At 41.9% G+C, this 22,537-nt stretch overlaps 1 protein-coding gene across 15 annotated transcripts in view; it reads left to right on the forward strand.

Moving 5' to 3' along the window:
* The window catches only part of UNC13B (unc-13 homolog B), a 205,960-nt gene that overhangs the window by 175,466 nt on the left and 7,957 nt on the right, over positions 1 to 22,537 (forward strand). For all 15 annotated transcript variants that reach the window (XM_033085072.1, XM_033085076.1, XM_033085073.1 and 12 more), the window contains 6 exons: positions 3,115 to 3,203; positions 6,275 to 6,427; positions 8,311 to 8,434; positions 14,887 to 14,943; positions 19,452 to 19,532; positions 19,925 to 20,072. In XM_033085072.1, coding sequence (XP_032940963.1) covers positions 3,115 to 3,203; positions 6,275 to 6,427; positions 8,311 to 8,434; positions 14,887 to 14,943; positions 19,452 to 19,532; positions 19,925 to 20,072 — 652 coding nt within the window. The remainder of the gene's footprint in view (positions 1 to 3,114; positions 3,204 to 6,274; positions 6,428 to 8,310; positions 8,435 to 14,886; positions 14,944 to 19,451; positions 19,533 to 19,924; positions 20,073 to 22,537) is intronic.

Raw genomic sequence — 22,537 nt, forward strand, 5'->3', positions numbered from 1 at the left:
GCCCATCACTGCAAATTCTTAGGCTCAGGGGTTCTGTTTCTTGCATGAGGAAAGGAGAAGATCGTCCTAAATTCAAGTTGCCAGTACTTCAGTTTAAATGCCACCGTTCAGATTAGTTTTGGACTTGAGGTTCCAGCCCTAAGTGGGTTCAGATGAGACTTTGAGGCACACATTCCCTCAAAAGTCAAATCCCAGACATTTTCAGAAAATTAACAGAGACTTGATTTCTCTCCTGAAACTTAAATACAGGATTAGCTTTTCTGTCTTTTCACCTCAGTTTTCAGCATCACACATTTAGCCTCAGACACAGAACTGTGGCTGCGCCAGTATTTCCATTGAAATTGAAACATTTGCTCAGAGATCAGAAGCCACTTCACTGGCTCCTATCCCGTGTTGTGCACAGAGAACTTTTCATTCTTCCTCTGAATTATCTCTCATATACCCACAGAATGAAGATCATAAGCCTGCTGAGAAAAATGGTGTGGCTGTGACATGTGGCAGTGACCCAGCTGCCTAATCCTTTTTTCAGCCAGATTTATCATGCAATCCAAGCAGCATTTCCTGCTATCAGTTATAGCTGATATGCTTAAAATTCATTGACTGAGCAGCAGCAGCAACACCGTTGTGAGTTCATTTGAGCACTCTTATCAGTGCTTCACCACATTGGCGAAGTTTGCAGTTAATACCACATGCTGCAGTACTCTGTAACTGACATATGATTTAGGTGTGGGAAACAGCAGTACACACCTACCAGCACCTTGCTAATGAACTTATATCACACTCAGGTAATTCCCCAAACTTTGCTTTAGAGCCAAAGCAGGCCAATGCTTAAGCATTAACCATAAGTAATGTGTTATGTGGAATCCTTTTTCACTAGTAGCAGTTGCTCAGACATAGTTTTCCTAGCATGACAGGGGACTTTGTGGGTGCTTACTTATGCTTACTACCAAGGTTTGGCTTCCTGAGGATGTGGCTGGGCACCTCAAAGTTAAATCTCGGCAACTGTCTTGCCAGTTGTACCCAGAGAGCTGTGAGCTGATGTTCTGGAAGAACGAGAGTTCTTTACAACAGATAATGGAGCTCATCCCCTTGGCAAAACATTGTGTCAGGTGTCTCTTCTTGCAGTACTGGGACAACAGTGCATCTGCTATGAGGAAGATCAGTTTGCAGTAAAATACAACAGTGAGGGAAAGCTTAGAGGTAACCAGTAGCTCTCCCGACCACCTCACAGTAAAATAAATAATTGATTGCACAGTTCATGAACCAGGGCAACAAGTTGTCGATCCAGACCTCAAACGTACTCTAGGCTGTGCATCTGATAGCTTATAAAGAAGTAAAAGTAAATCATTAAGAATAATTGTCTTGTGCCAAACTCTTCTGGGGTTTTTTTGGTTGCTTTTTCTTTTCTTTTTTTTTTTTTCCTGACTGGAAAAAGCAGTTAGTTGAAATGTTTTGATGAATCATGTACTGGTCCTACCTCAAATCTGTCAGAAATGGCTGAAATCAGAGGGCAGTTCAGTGCCATTAATAGTAGAGAGCAAATCAGGCAGCTTCTGACTCATTGTGCCTTTACGCAGTAGGAGGGAAGGATTAATGTAGGGGCAAGAGAAACCACCACCACCAAATGCTGTTTTTATTTTGTTACCTATAAGCTTGGCTAGAATGAATGCTGATTGGCATGACATTAGCTTCCTTCTGCCGTCACAGAGTGAGTGTTACAAAGATAATAGGAAAAGAAATTTACTTTAATAAGGGAAAAATAATCAGAGGCAGCAATGCCTAAAGTTACAAGGCCTAAGTAATCATCATTTGCTTGGCTGTTGGATCTTACTTTAATTACTTTTAAAATTCTGATCCAGAAGTTTCATTAGCACAGGTTCAAATGCGTAATAGAGTCAATTTTCCATGCCAGCTTACAACAGGAAAATGAGCAGATCAGATTCCAAATCCCCTGAGGCTTGGCTTTCTCTGACAGATGCTAAAGCAATATGTAGAGGGCTTCAGCACTGATTTTAGAGGTGGGAACTCCCATCGTATTCAAATCCTGTATAGATGGATATACCATAAAAATCTAAACTGATCTTTAACCACGGTACTGGTACCTGGCTCATTACATTCCTAAAGAGATGCTCTGCCTTAGAGGAAGCTTTTTGTTTTGCAAATGTCTTGCCTGCCTGCATACACAGGCAAATCTGTTTTACAAGTTGCTTTTTATGAGCAAAGGATCCCAAAGCATTCATCTTGTGTTGCTATGTACACATAGGTATGCTGCTCAGAAGTAGCTCTTTTGAGGCTGGAGGGGTGACAGCAGCTGGAATACAAGGCACTGTAAATCATATTCAATTTAAAAACAATATTTTTGGACTGATAAGAATGGAGGAAGCACTTCCTTACAGTACCTGCCAAGGTGTCAACAGCATTCATGTAGTGCTTGGGGAACTTGGTTTTTGTATGCAAAAAGCTGTCTGGTTCCATGTGAGAGTAGAACTATGTTTGCTCAATACCAGTAGCTGAGATTTTACTTTCCAAAAATGATCAACAGAAGTGCGCAACAGCTCCTGACATGATATTGCGGTGAGATTTTCAAAACAGCTGGGATCCAGCCTTCTGAGAGTAATGACTGGGTCAATCTTCAATTGAAATACTTGACAGCAGGGTGGAAGGTGAAATAGTCTCTTTCAAGGTCATGCATGAAATGCACTAGTAACACCCAGTCTGAAAAGTCCTGTGTCCTTCTAGACTCAGTGGGGTGAAATGGTCTGTGAGCCCAGGGTAAGGCACAATACTTGATGGTTTCTCTGCCTCGATACACTCTTGGACACAGGGAGTTCACATTGCCTTTATTCCTCAATTTCACAAACATCAGGAAGGATATTGAAGGGTATAGGAGCCTGGGGAAATTACTTGCTGCTTTTTAGGCAAATATCTACTGATGATTTCACAGCTTCTGTAGCAGCAGCAGCAGGCACTGGAGGAGAACATCCTACCTGGCAGAGTCCAGTGGGGATAGTTCACCTGCTTATTAAGTGTAGCCTCAACAGTGAAGAGAAGCACTGCAAAGGACAGCAGACTGCCCTCTGCGTTCAAACTAAATGTTCTTCTTTTCATCCACAGTTGGATGCAGAAGCAAGTGACCATCTCAAAGAGCTCCAGGTGAAGCTGAACAATGTTTTGGATGAGCTCAGTGCAGTGTTTGGTAACAGGTCAGTATTATAAGGTTCTCATCCTTGAAGCATTCCTTTCTTTTGTTTAATCTCATTTAGTCAGGTTACAAAAGAAAAGAAACTCCTGTGAACTGCATTATATTTTTCTCTTTGTCCCAAATTCATGACCTTTCACATACAGAGACCATCTAAAGAAGTGAGAAACATTTTTAAAGTCTTTCTCTTCTATATTTCTCTGCTTGAAAATGTAACACGGAGATCTCTCAACTGTGAAATGTATTTGAATTACACAGAGTGATTTATTTTTTTTCAGTAAGTAGTGCTTGTCAGTAACAGAATTGCCTACTCCTTTACTGCTCAAAAAGCAGTTTCCAGCTTAGCATTTATGAAGCAACATTCTTGTTTAAACATTCTGCTCTAAATGTATGAAACAGCTGGCTGATTTCTGATTGTTAAATGAATACTGGAACAAGAAGGAAACAGGTTTAGAATTTGAGATAGACTAGTTCTAAAGCTTCTACAAATGTTATCTAGTGTTTCAAGGAGCTCTTTAAAGTATTGCCAGAGTAATTGGTGGCAATTAGGTTTTATTGCAAATCGTGTTATCGTTTACCTGAGGATAAAAATGTGCTCAACTTTACAAGACTTTCGTAGTGAACTATAGAGCATGTCAATTAAGTGAAATCTAAAAATACAGAGCTCCTGAGTGATCTTTGAAAACAACCATTTCTTATTGCAAACCGCATTCATTTCATGTTCATAACAAGATTAATGCAGACATGAGCTGTAGTGTAGCTTGAACATGGGCAAGGCAGAGCAAATTGTACCAACTTGTCCTCCCTGGGTCGACAAGTTTGCAATTCTTATGGCTAAAAGATCATAGTGGGATTTGTCAAAGACTGTTTGGATTTCAGCACACAGAGCTAAGCCAGGAGATACGTGAGCAGTTCCCATGGCCAGTAATGGATGCTACAGAAAGAAATGGAAAGACTCAAATTGTAACTGAATGGAATCAGTAAAGTTCATCATTAGATAGAGAGTGACTGAGAAACAGTGATTAGAGAGGTGAATATTTTTATCTGAATATTGTCTCCATAGTGTCATTGCTACAAAACAATTTGTGGACAATCTTGACAAATTATAACATGATCTAAAGAGATTTTCTAGTACCAGCATGCATACTGGATCGTGTTTTAGAGAGATGAACCAGCCAGAGATCCAGCCAGTCAGATGTCTAAGATTCTTCATTTATTCCTTAACAGTTTTAGAGATTGAAAAGCAGAGCTGCAGTTTACTATATAAGCATGATCTCCTAAAGGATATAAATTTAGGAGATAAGGCAGATATCCACAATATTCTGTGCAGACTCTGTAAACAGAGTCTTTCACCTCTGTGTACACCTGACACTGCAGATCTTAACTCTTCTTCATCTGTGTGAGATTAATTGTATTTGCTGAGAAGGCAGCACACATCCAGAGAGCCTCACTACCCTTGTGCTGAGAGAGGATTTTGTCTGGACATGGAAGCATTTTCTACCTTGAGAGAAGATAAGTCTTGGAAGGGTTTATCCTTCATGAAAGTCTAGCTACTGTTTTGTTCTTAAGAGGCTGTATGAGTGAAGGAAGGAATTCCTGGAGGAACTAAGGAATAGCAGGCCCTGTCTCACTGCATAGGTGAAGTTATTTTTTAGCTTGCTGCTGCCAAGGGCTCCTGTTAAGCTGTACATCTACACAAGATTCACTTTCAGGTGAACCTGTTGCCACAGTAACTGATCTATTATTTTTCATAAAATTGGCAACCATTTTGACTCATATTACTTTTCATCTATGAAGGCGCTGTTATTTTCCATCCTTGACCTAGGGAGTTTAAAGCATCTTGAAGCAAGGTCCTGCAAGTGATGAAGTGATGGGAGAACTGTGGGGTGGAATTGGCCTGTGACAGAACAGGGATTATTAATGGCACAGGAAATTTTTTATGTTCTTTGATTTGATGTGGCTTAGGTCTCTGATTAGGCTGACGTTGCAGCCACAACTGAGTGCTGCAGGACTCTTTCTGCTAGAAGTAGGGCAGGTGAGAGACAGCTCTGTAATTTTCCAGTGAGAGGCAGGCTAGAATTGAGCAAGAAGGACCATGAGGCTAGAGGTGGCAGAGTAGGATAGGTGACCTGGTAGAGAAAGAAGGTGAGAGCCATGGGACACTCACACCGGACCCACAGGTGTCCAGTGGCTCACACATAGAAGTTCAGATGCAGATGTAAAGCTGGCTTCCAAACTGTACCCTTTGTCTTAAATCTTTACCCTAGCTCCTAACACGGGCTCCTCTTCCTAGTTTCAAACCTCTGTGCCATTAATGGATAGTTAAATGTCACTTGTAGTGCCTGTTGTTAGTAACTGTTCTTTTAAATGTCAAAGCATTTTCCTTTATTTGCTGAATTGATTAGTTGTCAGGTCTGCTGATCTATTCATAATTTTTAATCACTGCATTATTTAATTTTGAATCTCCTCTTAGCAGGAAGAGGTGGAAAAGTAATTGTTCTTTAATACCTTATGTGTCACTTCGTTACAGGAAGACTGCACTTTGCACAGCTGAGCCCCACATCCCAGTTTGACATTTGGCATGGACTGTATGGCAGTGGACTGGTTTAAGCTGGTGCCTGCCTTCAGGCTCTCTCTGTTATTTTAAAGACTTAAGCTGTGATGGGTCATAACTGGATTTCTGCTGATGGACTCCTGGGTGCTCGGAGTGGGGCGTGCATTGTGTCATTGCTCCGTGTGATATCCCAGTCTCTGTGGTGGAGAAGGCAAAGGGTACAGCAGGGTGCTTTGAGCTAAGAATAACTGCATTTCTTGACGTCAGGAAAGGATTGTTTTTTGCTGCAAGATGAATGAACAAAGTCCTCTGAAACATGCTCATGTCCTGTGTTCAGATGTGGTCAGCTGTGTGTGGGTGATGGGCATAAGGCACTGGAGAGCATGCCCTTTGGTAACAATACAGTAAGGAAAAGAGCAGCAAGTGTCATGAAAGGAAAGTATGAAACTGAGTGAACTTGAAATTTTGTACCTTGTATTTCTGCCATTGACACTGTTTTTGCCTCTCTCCTATCTATGCAGCTTTCAGACTCGGATTGATGAGTGTGTCAAGCAAATGTCTGATATTCTCTGTCAAGTGAAAGGGACAGCAAATTCTGCTGCTAATGCCAGAAACACAGTTGCACAAGATGCAGATAATGTCCTGAGGCCACTGATGGACTTCCTGGATGGAAAGTAAGAGAGTGTTCAAATGTCTGCTGTACATACAGTTCGTTGGATTGGAACAAGAATGAGGCAGAGGAAAAAATATCCATGTTCTTGGATAGTTACTGAGATTTCCAGTCTCCACATTTTCAAGAAGAATTAATAGCTTTTCTTCTCATATCTGCCTCTCACAAGCCATGGATGGGCTCTTGAGCCTTCATTCAGTACTGAAGCATGCTCTCAGTTCTTCTGTCTAGCTCTGGCAATTACAGCAATGAGCAAAACACACTGCTGATCAAGTAGTGAAAAAGACTGAAATTGTAAATTTTCTAGCCATGTTTTTTTCTATAGAGATTTTACTGTAGTCAATTAGCAAGCATGCTACAAACAGTGCTTATGTATTTGATACATATTCTATTCAGTATCACAGTCCTGTCAAATGTGTTTTAGTCACACCTGCTGCTGTTCTGACTAGCAAATAAGTTTCTGAACCATGGGATGTGCACATGGTTGATCCATTGCTTTAACTAACTGTTGCATTAGTACCATGCAGCATGATTTGGCTGGAGAAGAACAGTTAAATGTTCAAGCCAAGTCTTGAATGCAAGAGAAATAGTTTTTTAGTCTCTGTACAAGTTAAACTTAATGCTGATGCACATCAGTACTTCATTTAATAAAGAATGGCCAGCAATTTTCATAATATATACTGCAAGAGATGTGAAGCTTTACAAGTGTGAAATATAGGGGGTTTGATTGCTCTTAGTGTTGATTATCCCATCTTTCTTTTGGATCACTGCGTGCTAAGTGATTCTCTGCAGCTTCTAGGAGCCTTCTCGTGATCATTTTCTATGCATGCCTTCAAGAATCCTGAAAAGCCATATTCCTTTGTACCATTGGGAATGGCTACAAGCTACAGGCTTGCTATCCAGCTGTGGAGCAAGTCACTTTGATTATGATAATCCATGCTTGGATTATTTTCTTCCCTCCTTTACAGAAGGAGAGTGGTTTTTTTAATGCTTCCTGCATTCCACCCACATCAGCCCTGTCCCTGTTTGATTTTGTTCCTTTACTGTCTAACCAAATGTGGGAAGAAGGGAAGCTGGGAGAAGATGTTACATGATGGAGAAGAGTCAGCTGTCTGAGTGCTGCTGGCCAGAGTTCACTGTAGCTCTCACAGTGGGATCAGTAAATGCTGAAGTTCAACAAAAGTTTCAAAGAGGATTCTAGTGTTTCTTGGCCTGTTTTATTGCCTATACAATAATGAAGGAAGAAAACCTAGGAAATAAAAACCTGGGAAAAGATATAAAGCTCCTTGTGTTGGAGCAGATAAACATATGGCAGGTGAATGCAATCACAAGAAAACATGGAATTGTCTGAGAAATATTTTGGGGTGGTTTTCGAGGTGAAAGATTTAGGTACTTCAGCAGCTTTCAGAAACTGTGCAGGAATTTCTGCACAACACTCTGGCAAGTATTAATTTAGGTTTTCATCAAAAATAATTATAGTAACCCCTTGAAGTTTAAAATCTATTATTCCACATTTATAATTTTTTAATATACTCTGTAAACAAAATACATCTTCTTAAAGGGATCCTGTTCAATGGTACCTGCTCTTATTTGGATTAAATGTATTATTCCAAACCACCTATCACCAAGTCACACCTTCTATAATCCCCAGGTCAATAAACAGAAATTATTGAGATCAGAAATGTCAATCATTCATTTTGGCCAGTGTTTTTAGTGCTAATACTCCAAGGGTGAGCGCAGACTATGCTTTAGAAAAGGGTTTTCACCCTTGAAGCAATTATTATGACAAACTACTTTGGATAGGGCACTGACTCTTCCATATGCAGCTCCTTTTTCATTGCATATTGTGCTCTTTGAACTTACTCAGTTCTTGCTCTCTCCCTGCAGCCTGACACTGTTTGCGACAGTGTGTGAAAAGACAGTGTTGAAACGGGTGCTGAAAGAGCTCTGGAGGGTGGTAATGAACACCATGGAGAAACTGATTGTGCTGCCTCCTCTTACAGACCATACGGTAAAGCATTTTGTCCTTCCTGACTCATACCAGAAAGTGTTGCCATTGCCTGTGTAACTCATCCCTCTGACCTAGTGAGTCATCCATACAGGTAAATTTTAGCCTGTCTGAGGATGGAAAAACATGTCTGTAACTTAGTAAAGAAAGAGAACATCTCTATTTATGGTAGGGTTGCAGGATACAGAGCACACTCTAGAAAAAAATCACAATTCAAAATGCATGATCCAAAAGGAGTTTCTGTCCAGTGTATCAGTTTACACTAGTTAGTGTTTTGCAATCCTCTCAGGAGAGTTGTCTGGGTATGTGAGAGCTGTGGAAGAGTTAGGCTTCATGGCCTTTGGTCATGACCTGTAACCACTTTTGCCCTATTATCTATTAGCCAGAGTGTCTCTCTATATACATGTGGTTGATTTGAGCTTGATTTTTAATCACACATCCCCTGTTTTACCCTCCACAGAAGGGTTTAACACCAGCATTGGCTGGCAGGATTTCTCTGTCTGTCACGCTGGGGAGCTGGAAGCAAGTCCAGATAGTTTTCCTTCAAAGGCAGTCTTTTGTGAAATTGTTCAGCTGTGTGGACATGTTGGATGAATGTGTGTCGTGAATGTAGTGATGCTCTTAACAATGGAAGACTAACTCTTCCCCAGTTCTGAGAAACCAGAGAAACTGATTAAATGTCAGTCATGCATGCCCAGCTGTTCTGGGGGATGACACTCAGTTGGAGGCAGTGTGAAGTTTGGGCTGTAACCTCATTATTTACAGATGATCCAGAACTTCTTTTCATTTTGCTGTTAGAATGAACTTGCAGTCTGTAGCTCAGTTATGCAACCTTACTTTTTTTCCCAATGATGGGTAGAACAATAGTGTTTTTTACTATTTAGTTCTCTCATGTATTAGAATAGGGTTTCTTGGGTTGCAGTGTCCAGGGAAGTGATGCAAACCTGCCTCTTGCTATAGGTGTTTCTTTCTCTGAGAGAGAATGCCCCTGTCTCTGGCCTTGATGATGATGATGATTTTAAATAAAACTGTTGGGATGAAGTGCACTTTCATACCTACAACCATGAAATTAGCATGAGCTGTAATTTGGTAAAGACTGCTTTCTCTGAGCTCAGATTTGGAGTAATCATTTCTGCTTGCCTTTATGATTTGTAAAGAAGAAAAAGAAAAAATATTTAGGGAGATGAAATTTCTTTGTCTTGGTTGAATTGCTTTTAAAAAGGAGTCTTGGAGGACAGGTGCACAAATCATCATGTAGGAGCAGCATTAACATGATCCATTTGGAATGGAATCAGTGAGATCAAAGGCCTCAGAGAGAACTAGGGAAGAGCTGTTTGAGCTTTATATTTGCTAGTTTTGGATTTCAAAGGCAGAGAAGGAGAGTAATTCAATACTTGCATCATGAAGGAGGCAATAACTGTGATCAACCAATTCTTCCAACCTGCAGGATGTTGCTATATGCCACTTAAAGGTTTTTTTTCATAGTTTCTTGTGGCCAACATTTCAGTTTCAAATTGAGAAGCAAATTGAAGCATATACTCTCTTGTCTGAGATAATGCAAAGTGCTCATAGCTGGATTTTTTGGTGTCCAGTTAGTTGTCTGGTAGCAAGGAGGCTGAACTAGTCTAAACTGGAAATGAGTTGCTCTTCCAGAAGGACAGTTATGAACAATGCAATGATTAAAATGCTTTGTCTGCAGTCCTTGAGCAGGGAACTGGTGGTGAGGCTGTATGAGCTACAAGGACAAAGAGCTGCTTCCACTGTTCTCTGGGGCATAGCAATTTATTCTGTAACCACCAGATTTTCATCATTCCCAGCAGTGAAGGCTAGCAGGGCAAGGCAAGGCAGAATTTGGGGCTGCCAGCATGGACAGAAGCAGTACTTTCTCTTTGCTATTCTACTTCTTTGCCAAGCTGCTCTTATCTAATTTGGCTTGCCTGGTTTTTTGTTGGTTTTCTTTTTTTTTTTGTTTGTTTGTTTTTTCTTTTTTTCTTTTGAAAACATGTCAGACACAAAAAGTCTTGGGCACTGTAACACACTTTGCTCCCCAACAGAAAGCCATAGTGGTGCCTCTCTGTGTTTGAAGGGCCCCGATGGGCATTTCCATCCTAAAACTCGTGTGCAACCCTTATGAAGTAGGAGATAATAATGGTAGAAAAGAATCTCTTTTGTGGAATATTTTACCTTCTTTCTGCAAAACTGCTGGAGGTGCAGAAGTCTTTTTGATGGAGATTGTGGAAAGCATGCTCAGGTAGAAGGTTCCTGTCACCTGCAGTTTGCCTTGCCTCTCACTGATGAGATCCTGCCACTGGAGTGCTTAAATGCCTCTCTCCAGACTTAACAATTCCACGTTATTAGCTTCTTGGAGATTCTGTTATGTGGGGCTCAGGTGAGAAGGTGTTAGCACTGTGAGGGATCCAGTGGGGACAGGGCAGTTTTACAACCTCCCACTCTGATCTGTGGCTCCTTCATGACTTTCAGATGGGTGACTTTGAGTTCTCTGAGCACTCTCTGCCTGTGGCTTGTGAGATCAGCAGCAACATAATCTCCAGTAACTCACCAAGTAATTCACACCTCACTAATTTTAAGATCCACCATGTAATTAAACACCTTCTGTCTTGGTTGAGTGGATATATGCTCTGGGAATCCGTATTTTGGAGTTTAGTGCACAAAGCCCAGGGATATTAACAGATTAGTTATACATTTCTTTCTCTTATACTGCTTACAAAGAAACTGTCCCATGCCATCAGTGACTTGTCAGATGAGAGAAGTGCTTAGTTTACACCCAGGTGATTCCTCTGGAGCCTCTCCTTTATTTATTTCACACAGTGCACTGCAACCATTCACGTGAGGCTCCATTTGTGCTTGTTCCTGCTGTGCTTTTTTCTACTTGTCAGACTTCTCTTCACTAAATGAGAACATGGTCCAGGATATGAATAAAATTTTCTTTAATCTGAGGACAGAATTTGCATTTGACTTCCCAGACTGTCTCTTTTTCTCAGGCTCATCTGCCTGAGCCGCTCCAGAGCTACTCTGGTGGAGGAGAGTCTGGCTTTAGGAGGTTTTTTGAGATCTTTCTTAACATCTGTTAGTTTAAATGAATCCTCTCTCTGGTGCTAGCTTGGAGCAGGGAAGTTCAAGGCTGCCTCTGTGATGAGGAGAAAAAGCTTTCTTAACCTTGAATAAAATTATGGTCTGTGAACTGCATTTGTGCCTAGTTCTCTGTACTGACAGAGAACCTCTTTTCATCCCCACTTTTAAGTTTATTTTGTCCATTTTTGTGGTTTAATACACCACAACAACTAAAAATTAGTCTTATCTTCATATGTTCTAGCACATAACAGATACAATAGAGTTTTTTAAATGAACTTAAATGCTGTTAAATTATCAAATCTCGTTGTTGAACATAGGAATTTAAAAAATATGGGAAATAAATGTACAATGGAAGATGAAACTTCCTTTCACTGTTATGTCTTAGAAAAATAAGCATTGCATATAGTATGATTTCCAAAAAAGGATTGGAATCCAAAAAACTTGCAGTAGGCATTTGTTTCCAAACTTTGTCAACTGAGCAGTAGGACAGGTAAACTTTAAGGGTTTGAGTCACTAGGGAGTATAAATCAGTGCAGTTCTGTTGGCTTCCAAGTTAGACTTGAGTCAGCTGATGATCCTTTTCTACATGCTTTCACTAAAGAGACAAAAAAGCATCAGTCCATTAACAAGGAATTTGGAATCTCTGTGTTGTGGACTGTAGGTATGTTTCTTGTTTCTGAAGAGTTTAGGAAAGTACTACTAACATTACAGAGGAGCCAGAAAAACCAGCATGAAGGCCCATCCCCTTTCCAGCTGTGTTTGCCACAGAGCTAGGCATGATTCATGATATCCTTGACATTTTAATCAATTCCATTGTGGGAAGCTTTTCTCAAAGCTACCTGGTAATTTAAGTTCTGTTGTTCTCACTGTCTGGCACAACTGAAATAAGTAAAGTCTGTAGAGCTTTGTGGTATGTTTTCCGTGCATAAACAACTTTCCTGAGGAGTATAGCATCTTGTTTACAAGAATGCCATTTGGCAGAGGAAGGAGCTGTCCAGATTTTCATTAGATGTTACCAGCATTGATGACAAACTCAGTGTAACAGCAAAATAATTTCTCCTTGCAGATGCATTGGCAGAGATTGTCACTGATTGACGAGGATTTTCTTAGCATGGAAGAACTGGGAGTTATCTGAGCAGCTTTGTTCCATGAAGCGTATCCAGTCACTGGCTATTGCTCAGTGTTACTGATCCACCCTCCTTAGAAGCCTGAGGCTGAAAGACTTCGTGCCTGGGCTGGTTAATGTTGTTTTCAAATGTATATTTAAAAAAATGTCCAGTGAATGCTGAAAATATTGAATTAAGAAAAGTTGATATTACTTTGTTTTGAGACTACTCTCTTTTTCAAAATTCCAGATATAAAATTGTTTTGGTTTTTGTTTCCTGCTTGGTCAATGGACTCAAAAACCTTACATTTTAAGACCCGTAAGTCAACAGAATTGCAGACTGTACAGACCAGCAGGCACATCTGCTGGGTAGCAGAGGCTGGTGAAACCCTGAATTCTGGTCGGTTATTTGGCATGGCCCCCAGTGAAATCTCTCTGTTGCTGCTGGTGTGCAGTCACGTTCAGCCCTCCTTGCTGGAAATACATGGAAATTCGTGCTGTTTCAGATTAGAGAGCTGCACTCTTCAACATTACCCATTGGATACTGACAGCAAGGCAAGCTCTCAGTCTCATTTCAGGAGCTTTCCTTTTGAGATTTGTTGTGCTTGCCTGCACTTTCCCCTCCATGCCTACCAAAATCATTTATCAAGAGCTTCTGTTTACTTGCAAAATCCATAATGTTTGTTCTGTGTTGGTTTGTATTCAACAAACATAAAAGGCTGAGGAACAGTGAGGGTTAGCTAGTGGTTACAAGTAGAGCAAATCAAGAAATGATCTGTGGTTTCAGGCACAGAGTCTTTCAGCTTGAAGAAATTTCCAAAGCTGGAAAATCTGAAGAAAGCCTCCTCACCTTAAAAATTCAGTTCTGGACTGCTGTTGTAATGTGCAGAGTGTGTCCAGTTGCCCTAGGGCAAGTCTTGGGTGTTTTATCTATGAACTGCCTGTTTTTCTTCTGCTACCCCAGGCAACAGGCGTAGAGACTTTTTACTGAGGGGAAACTTTTAGAGGGGCTGATGTTAATTTTAATCCTTTAAGAAAAGAAATTATTTCAGCAGTGATCTTTGCAGTAGTAACCAGTTCCCAGGGTCTTCTCTGCAAATCTCTGTTTAGGATAATTCTTGTTCCACAGAGTGTGGATCTGAAGGGCAAGGAAGGCAGCAAAGGAGTGACATTGTCAGGGGCAAAGGGCAGTATAATAATTCTGGGTGTACATCTTGCTTCATTACAGATTGAGGTGTTTTGGGGTGGCGTGTGGTCAAGGCTGTTGTAGTTAAGTGGGAGGGTTAAAGTCTGTTAAGATAAGAAAGGGTAGTAGTGGAGAGGAAAGGAGAATTTGTTTTACTGGAGACCTTTAATTCATCAACAGTCTTTATACAACATGTCCCATCCCTAGAAACATTCAAAGCCAGATTAGATGGGGCTCTGAACAGCCTGACCTACTTGAAACACATTTTGTGTGTTAATATTTATTTTCCAAATGCCTAAATAACCAATTGGTACATAGGTATCAAGTAGCTAGCATGCTTTTAAACCAGAAGGGGGTAGGTTTAGGCTAGGTAAAAGAAAGACATTTTTTACAGTGAGAGTGGTAAAGTGCCTTGAAGCTAGATATCCTGTCATTGGGGTTCATCTTCCCTTTATGTTTCTTCATTGGTTATACAGCTTCAGTAAGGCACAGTGGGGGAAGAAGAGCCATTGGCCAAGCTCTAGGACATTTGGAGGTGATGCTGTAATATTCACTAGACTTTGGCAATTTCTCACCCTGAATAGCTGAGGTCCAGCTTTGTTTGTGATCTAATCTGTGCTTACCCCCACCGTGATGACTGGGCCCTAGCTCTATAGACAGATTCTCAGCATTTTGGGGTTGTGTGATCTTTTTTGTGGCCAGTCTTTGTGGTCTTCATGTGTATTTAGATGTGAAATCTAAAGAAGTGTTTGGCTATGGGCTTCACCCGAACCCTGTGCAATCCATTTGAAGGTTTATCCTGTATTAGTGAGTGGCTGCTGTAAACAAGAGTGAGCTGGTTAGCAAGAGATTGTGCTCTGAAACAGCTCTTGATGTGGTATCCACACAAATGCCAGGGTTTGTACTAGGTAATAAACTGGCAAGGAGTCCAGTTGTTGCACCTGGCCTTGGGCTGATTATGTATAGTCGCTGTGAACTGACTTGACTTGCTCAAACAAAAAATATGTGAAGCTTGTTTATAACCGTTTTTTTCCCCCCCCTTCCTTTCTTTTCTAACTTCTGCAACCATAGGGCACACAGTTGATTTTCAGTGCTGCTAAGGAACTGGGACACTTGTCAAAGTTGAAGGTATTGTCCTGCATGGCTTGTGTTCATGTCCCTGTGTGTAAGCATGGAAGTGTGGTAGTGCATAGCATGTCTTGTGCTTCCACTGGTTTGTCGCTGAATGCAGTTCTGGAGAAATGCCTTTAAATGCATTAAATGTACTTTTAAATGCATTCTACTAACATTAGCATAGTGCTTAACACTAAATCTTACTGTGCGTTTAATCATCAAAGTAGTTTTTCTCTTCTGTGTACACAGTGATAAGTCTGGTACATTGATTTAAATGAAAAAAAGTAAGTAGATTTCTCAGTATCTCACCAGCTCCTCCGTATCCCCATTTATAAAAGGGAGTCCCTAATGGTTGGAAAGACACTTGTGTGGATGAATTACATGGACTGTTAAAAAAATAACTATTGCTTATGGAAGAGAGCCTGTGTCTGTAAATTTCTTCTGCGTGGGCTCCCTTCACAGGCAAGCTGGCATTTAGCATGAAGGCTCTGTTGATGTGTTTTGACAGTGCATGACGTGACAGTGCATGACATGAGCATTACGAAGTGCACGCCACCTCTTCCTAAGTGAATCAAGCGCTAATTCCCCATCACGACAGGAACGGTATGAAAATAGTGACGCCTTACAGCACTCAGATTGCACTGTGCTGTGGTGGCACTTGTGCTGCAAGACCAGTATTGTGCAAGAGGAGGAGGTCTAAATCTGAAGTGTCACAGTGCACAGTCTGCTGCGAGGGAGATGGAGCTGGACCTGAATTCTGTGTTGGAGTATGAGCAGGGAAATTCTCCCAGTGCAAAGGGCATTCTCCTAAGTGATTACTGCAGTTTCAAAATACATTTGTCCCTTCCTATAGTTTTCTGCTTTTGTCTTGCACACTAATACTGCTGTCTTCATATACCTATGTCCCTTGCCCAGCAGATGCATTTTCCAAACATGTTTATGCGGCCTGTTCACAGCTCATTTAAGGCAGTGCTTATTAGCTGTCCTAGCAAGTGATCAGGGCATGCAGGTGTGCACCTGTTCTCCAGCTACATTTTGAGTCTGGTACATGGCAGTTAATAGTCACCTATCATAAACCTCCAGGTGTGGATCCCCGGGGGAATAGCTGTCACTTGTGCTGAGTGAGGGCCTTATGCACTCCCACGGTCAGGCTGTCATCCCTGGTGACATGGTGGCTCATGAGGATTGCGTCTCCTTCCCTGTTTCCTGTGCTTCCATGGGAAAAACATGGAAAAAGGAGCTTTGTAGCCAGCCTGGGAGAGTGGCAGCTGAACCACAGTATCCAAATGTGTCTCCTGTTTCCTGTGAGTTTCCCCTTTCTCTTGCAAAAGCATCAGCAAGGACTCATCGTTTGGAGGACAAGAAACCATCCCTGCCTTTTACACGTACTCCTGGTGTCTGAGAGCAGATACCAGAGCTCTGGTGTCCGAGTTCAGAGCTCTGAATTTGCTGTTTCTTCCCTCAGGTCACTAGGACAGTCTGTGAATTCCTGTGGTTTGCTTGCATTCTTGGGCATGGCCACTGAAATTCACTGTTGTCTTCTACTTGTTCCATATTTTCTCATTTCTGAAATTTCTAAGAACATATAGGGTGCCTTTTCCCAGAAATGAGTTGGAAACTTTAATGGTTTCCATTCGAACTGGCCAGGTGAAGGCTGTCCCTCAGCAGCAAGCCATCTTCAGTCACTGTAAAGCTTAACTTTGGTGACTCTGGACTGCATTTTTAGAAATGCACGTGATCATGCAAATCAGGCAAGCCCTGGTGTGTGTTCAAACCTTTATTTGCTTATCTGCATATAGAACTGCAGTAGTACAGGTACACAGGATTTTATATGTCACAAGAGAGTCATGCTCAAGGGTGAAAGCACCTGAATTTTGGAGACCATAAGGGAAATTACATTATGTCCAAAAATTCACACTAGAATAAGAGTGTTACAAGAGTATAAATTATTGGAGTCTATGTAAGAATCATGGATATTATACTTTTTTGTCCTTTTGTTTTTGTAGGCACACACAAGCTAACAAGGAAAGCAGGTTTTTCAGACCTCCCCCTTCTCTGCATTTTTCAGTTCCACTAAAAGCCTGAGAAAATTATGGGATGGATTTTAAGCTTTATTAGTCTTAAATAGAACAGGGAGAACAGAGCCCTAGTGAATCAGATAACTCAGCTGAAAACTGAGACTGACAGACCTGACAAGCACAGGCTCTCGTCCTGATGACAAATCAATTTCACAGTGTATTTTAAAATTCTCAGAAAGCCAACCATAAACCTGGCTCCTTGGTGCCACATATCTGCCTCCCACTTATTATCAGACTCTCTCTGCTCAGTTTGCTTAATAGCCAGCAACTGGAGCAGGGAGCAGCTGCCTCCTCTCCCTTGTGCTGCCCCCAGGGTAAACAGCCAGGCTGTAGCCTGAAAATACCTGTGGAGAATACAAGGATGAGTCTGAGAGATCAGGAAAAGTTTGTTGGGTTGTTTGGCGTTGTGGGATTTTTTTGTGGGGTTTTTTTTTGTGGGTTTTTTTTTGTTTGTTTTTTTTTTAACTACTTCTGCTTGAACTTGCATAATTATTTGATGTAAATATTTGTTTCTTGCTCCTGGCTGGCAATCTGGGAAGTGCAAGGTAGCACTGTGCACAGTTCTTTATAGGAACAGTGTGGGATTTGCAGAGGGCAGGTATGCACAGGAATGACAGTCGTGGGCTCCTCTCTGAGTAGGTGCAAATATTACCAGTCCAGTCTCTGGGTTATTTTTACATAATGTGTTGAAGAAAATGACACTGGGAAACTCAGAGAAAGCAGTGATGTGTTGCTGTGCATTGACAGCATGGGCACGGGCGGAGTGGCCTCTCAGTGGGGCTGAATGAGCTCTGTAGGTGTTGGAGAGAAAAGTGCTGACCACCTGGTTTCTGTGGCAGTTGGGGCAATCTGGCAGGCAGGCCTGGAAAGTAATTTTAGCAGATGTGAAAGTAGCTCTGCCTTGGGAGCACAGCTACCCTGACTAAACTGGCCTCTCCCATGAACATGGCCTTGGGCTCTGGCTGATTTTGAACTTAATCTGTCTGTCAGACAGAGAAAAGAACGCTTTACCCTCTGTGTGCTGAGGTCTCTGTGTACTGAAGTGTGAAGCCACATCATCTCCAATTGAATTACCCCCAGCTCATGAAGGAGGAGAGCTATTGCTCCCCTCAGGACAGCATATCACAACAGAAGGCACACTGCAGCTCACCAAGTACTGTGCCCTGCACACAGTCCCCAGGCCAGGGATGTTCTGTGTGGAGGAAGAGGCACGTTGAGGCACATCTCTGCTACTCAAGAAAGCAGAGTGTGAACTTGTCTGAGAAACTGACAACGTGAGAGGCATCTTGTGTGCAGTTCAAGGCTGCCCTGTGTAAAGTTGGTAGCCAGAAGTCTGTGAGAAGTGTGGAGAATGCCTTGTGCTGCCCCTAGACTACAGGGAGCCCTGTCTCCATCAGGCAGGAAGGAGATGGATTGCAGTGGATAATGAATGGGGACAGCACCAGGCAGTGTGAAAAGTCAGCAGGCTGCGAGATAGCCAGCAGGTCTGTCTCTGTGAAACATGCACTTGATGCCACACACTAGGTGTGCTTTACAGAGAGGCAATTTAGCAGATGTGCCTCCTGGAAAGTGTCTAGGGGCTCCATGGCATGTTTAAAGTAGGGATAAAGAGTCTTTGCCCGATTTGCCTGCATTTTTTTAATGAATGCTTTAGAAGCCAACCTGAAGTAACTGGCCTGACCCTCCAGCTGCTCAGGTAGAATATGGGTTTGTGCAAAGCTTTGACTTCCTAGAATACGCTGTTTTCCCCTGAGACCTAGACTAAGCATCAGAGAGAAAGAGCTTAGTGAAATGCCAAGGGACTGCACATCCTTCTAGTCAGCCAGGAGTCTAACAGGAATGTGCTTCCACTGCAGAAAAGGGAATTCTTTCCCAATTGATTACTAGCTTTTTCCTGTTAGAGTTGGTGGATCTTAATGGAAACAATGTCTTCTTTTAGCAAGCCTATTTTCTTTTGCTGTTCTTCTTTTACACAAATGACGGAATGAATTAGTAGTGATCTTTGTAGTTGGAAGAGCTGAAAAAATCCACAAACAACACACATATAACAACTTCGACTAACGCCTGGCTCTCAGAATTCCTTTATTTAAATGGTATTTGGAGAGTTTTGTTGTGGCTTTTCTAGAATGACAGTAGTGGCAGGCAGGCAGGCTTCTGTTTGGGTTTTCTTGAGACAAACTGTGATTTTAAGTTGTCACTTACCTTTGTCCAGTTCTTTCCTTATTTATGTCTTCTGTGCCTGCAAGAAAGAGAGAAAATTAGTTTATTTCCAAGTTAAGCTATAATAAATGACTCTGAGACTCCATTAAACCTTCCTTGAACAGCTGAATTAATGAAGTCGCCACATAGATGCAGCATGAATCCGGAGAAACTGGTGATACTGGGGACTCCTTTCCCTTTAGCCTCTGACAGCACACTCATGTCAAATACAATGGTTGTTTGCAGGATCATATGGTGAGAGAAGAAACCAGGAGCCTCACTCCAAAGCAGTGTGCTGTTCTGGACCTGGCACTGGATACAATCAAAGTAAGTGATTCTATTTCTCTTTCTGCTGTTCCCAACTCCATCCCCAAATCCTCTTTGGGAGGACAGTTCTGTTCTGGTTCAGGAGATGGCAGGAGTTTGTCCCTGCTATCAGAGTGATAAGGGCTCTAAGAGAACACTGCCACGATTGTGTACACCTGGAGAGGTTAAAGGGACTGGCGTGCTGGGAGTCATCATATTCATATTTAAGTGCTTTGGAAGAGGAATGCCATGAGCAGTTGGCATCAGCTGGTCTGAGACCTGGGTTTCCAGTACTGAAGCTGTTCTGTGAATTTTTCCAGCTGTTTCCTATCTGTACACACAACTGCACATACATGTTGGTTGCTGGTTGCAATTCTTGCTCAGAAAACTTTCCTGTTTCTTTTTACTCTTAGCAATATTTCCATGCTGGTGGGAATGGTCTGAAGAAAACCTTCTTGGAGAAGAGTCCAGACCTACAGTCACTTAGATATGCTCTCTCCCTCTACACTCAGACCACGGACACTCTCATCAAAACATTTGTCCAGTCTCAGACAGCTCAGGGTAAGACTCTTTTCGTGTTGGCAGAGTTCAATGGAGCTCTTGGCTCTGCTCATAATTTCTCTCCCTTGTACTGCCAGTTTGTAGAGCGCTTTTGGCAGTAACATTTCTGAAAGTGTGACAGTTCAGAGCTTTTGAAACTGGGAAAGAGGGAAAGAGGGTTATTTGCCACTCCATGACTACATTTGGAAAGAGCAGAAATATGTGAAACATAAGGCCTGGGGTGTTTGTGGTCTTTTTTTTCTGCAATCCTCACTTACCAGTCACGTTTCATGAATGAATGTGGGTGGGCAGCTTCAGTGAAATTTGAAATTACTGTACTGAGGCTTGTGCAGTGCTGTGAGGCACCATTTCTGCAAGACACCACTGCAGAAACTAGTCAGTGCCTGTGTCACAGGCCAGCTGCTGTCACAGCCCGTGTGGCCTGACTAAGGATGAGTGACAGCAGTGTGATGAGTCACGGAGCTACAGGCTGTAAAGGGAGAAGTCTCTCAGGAGAGCAACAAATGCACTGTTTTGTCTGCAGCCAGTACGGGTATGCGGGAGCTGGATGATTACAGATCACCACAACATATTAATAAGCTGCTGGGATGGGTCACAAACTGATTGGTGACTCTCTGAGAAGCCTTATGGCTTTTAGTGGCACTGTTTCATTGAATTTGGAGGGGTAAACAGATAATTTCACTACTTTCATGTGAACATCTCCATGTTATTGCAAATAATAATTTGGTCTCTAGTCAGGGACCTTCACTGACTGACTGTGAATGTAACTATTCTCGGTAAGAGGAGACAGATGCCACTAAGGGTTGGGTCTAAACAAAAACTGGTATTTTTGTGATTTCAGGCTGTTAATTAAAAGCCTTGCATTAAGCTACTTCATCCCCACAGCGAAGTCATACAACTCCATGGCATATCCTTCTGCAATCTTTTTGCATGGGATCATTTTTCTTTCAGTCATTCCAAGCCTAAGAGAGCTGGTAACCCTACAGACTGTACTAACTCTGCCAGCTTGTCATCACACCAAGCCCTAGGATCAAGGGGAAAGCACTCCCTAGCTCCCATACTTGCCCTTGTGTGCAGATGAGGCTGCTTGATACAAGCATTCCCTTAGCAGTGCAGAGTTCAGAGATTTTGTGAGCAAAACAGGGTTTGTTTCTAAAGAAGTTTGGTTTAGTTTTAGTTGGACTGAATCATTGGAAGAGGAGGCTCAGAGGGGACCTGAAATTACCTGAAAGGAGGTTGTGAGGTGCAAGTAGGTCTTTTTTGTCACGTCTCAATTGATAGGATGAGAGAAAATGGCATGAAGTTGTGCCTGGGGAGGTTCAGGTTAGATATTAAAATTTATTTTTTCATTTAAAAGGTGGCTAGACATTGGATGAAGTTGCCCAGGGAGATGGTGGAGAAGTATATGATCTCTAGAAGTGTACAAGAGGTGTCTGAAGGTGGCATTTGGGGACATAGTTTAGGGATGATTTTGGTGGTGCTGGATTAACAGTTGAACTAGATGACCTTGCAGGTCTCTTCCAGCTGTGATGGCTCTGTGATTCTGTGATCCCTGCCTACAGCAGCACAGTCTAATCTTCTGCATTAAAACACTGAAATTAAATAAAAAACCAGTACCTTTGAGAGAATGGTCCTGTAGCTGTGTCCCAGCAGAGCAACGATGACATCCAGTGGCCAGATAGGTCAAAGACTGCTACATCCACTAAGGACTCCAGGAACCTGGCTGATGCCATCCCTCACACAAGCCACGTTCTGATGAGGAACTGGAGTGCACACTTGAGTGCTTGCAATCTCTGCTGTTCTGTGTACATATTTCCCATTGTATATCCAAACTATGAATTAATTTAAGCCAGTTTTTTATGTGGATACTGTTAAATTGTCATGCTGAGCTAAGATACAAGGAAGTGTGCAGGACTAATGTTCTGCAGCCCATATTACAAGCAGAAGTACTTAAACTTAGAGAAAGAAAAGTTCACTGAAGTCACAAAAGTGACAAATTCAAAGCTGAGAGGAGAAGGCGTCTTCATGCAATGCATGATTTGACTGTAAAACTTCACTGAGGGCAAATATTTAGCAGAGACACAAAGATAATGGAACATTATCATTACCTCTCAGAAGCAGGAATATAAAGAGCTGCCACAGAAGTGGGTGCATGGGTATATATGTATTTTTTTAAGAAGCTTAGAAAGAATGAAGCTCTGGCTTTAGGGCATCATATGCACACGTTATGAGGTCATCAGTTAAATCTCAAGGCTAACTGATGACATTTCTTTGTGGCTTAGTCTAAGCCATTGTAGGGAACAAGTACTGTGTGTGCTTGGTCAAAATGAGTATCTTGTACGTTAGAAGGCTTGATAATTTTGGACTCTGTTTGGGGAATGAAAGGTTTGAGCTATGCCACTTAATATCTGCAGAATCAGTACTGGCACATCTCTGAGAAAATCATGACTCCAGTCTCTTCTCTG

Source organism: Catharus ustulatus, chromosome Z (assembly GCF_009819885.2).
Source record: "Catharus ustulatus isolate bCatUst1 chromosome Z, bCatUst1.pri.v2, whole genome shotgun sequence".
Taxonomy (NCBI): Eukaryota; Metazoa; Chordata; class Aves; order Passeriformes; family Turdidae; genus Catharus; species Catharus ustulatus.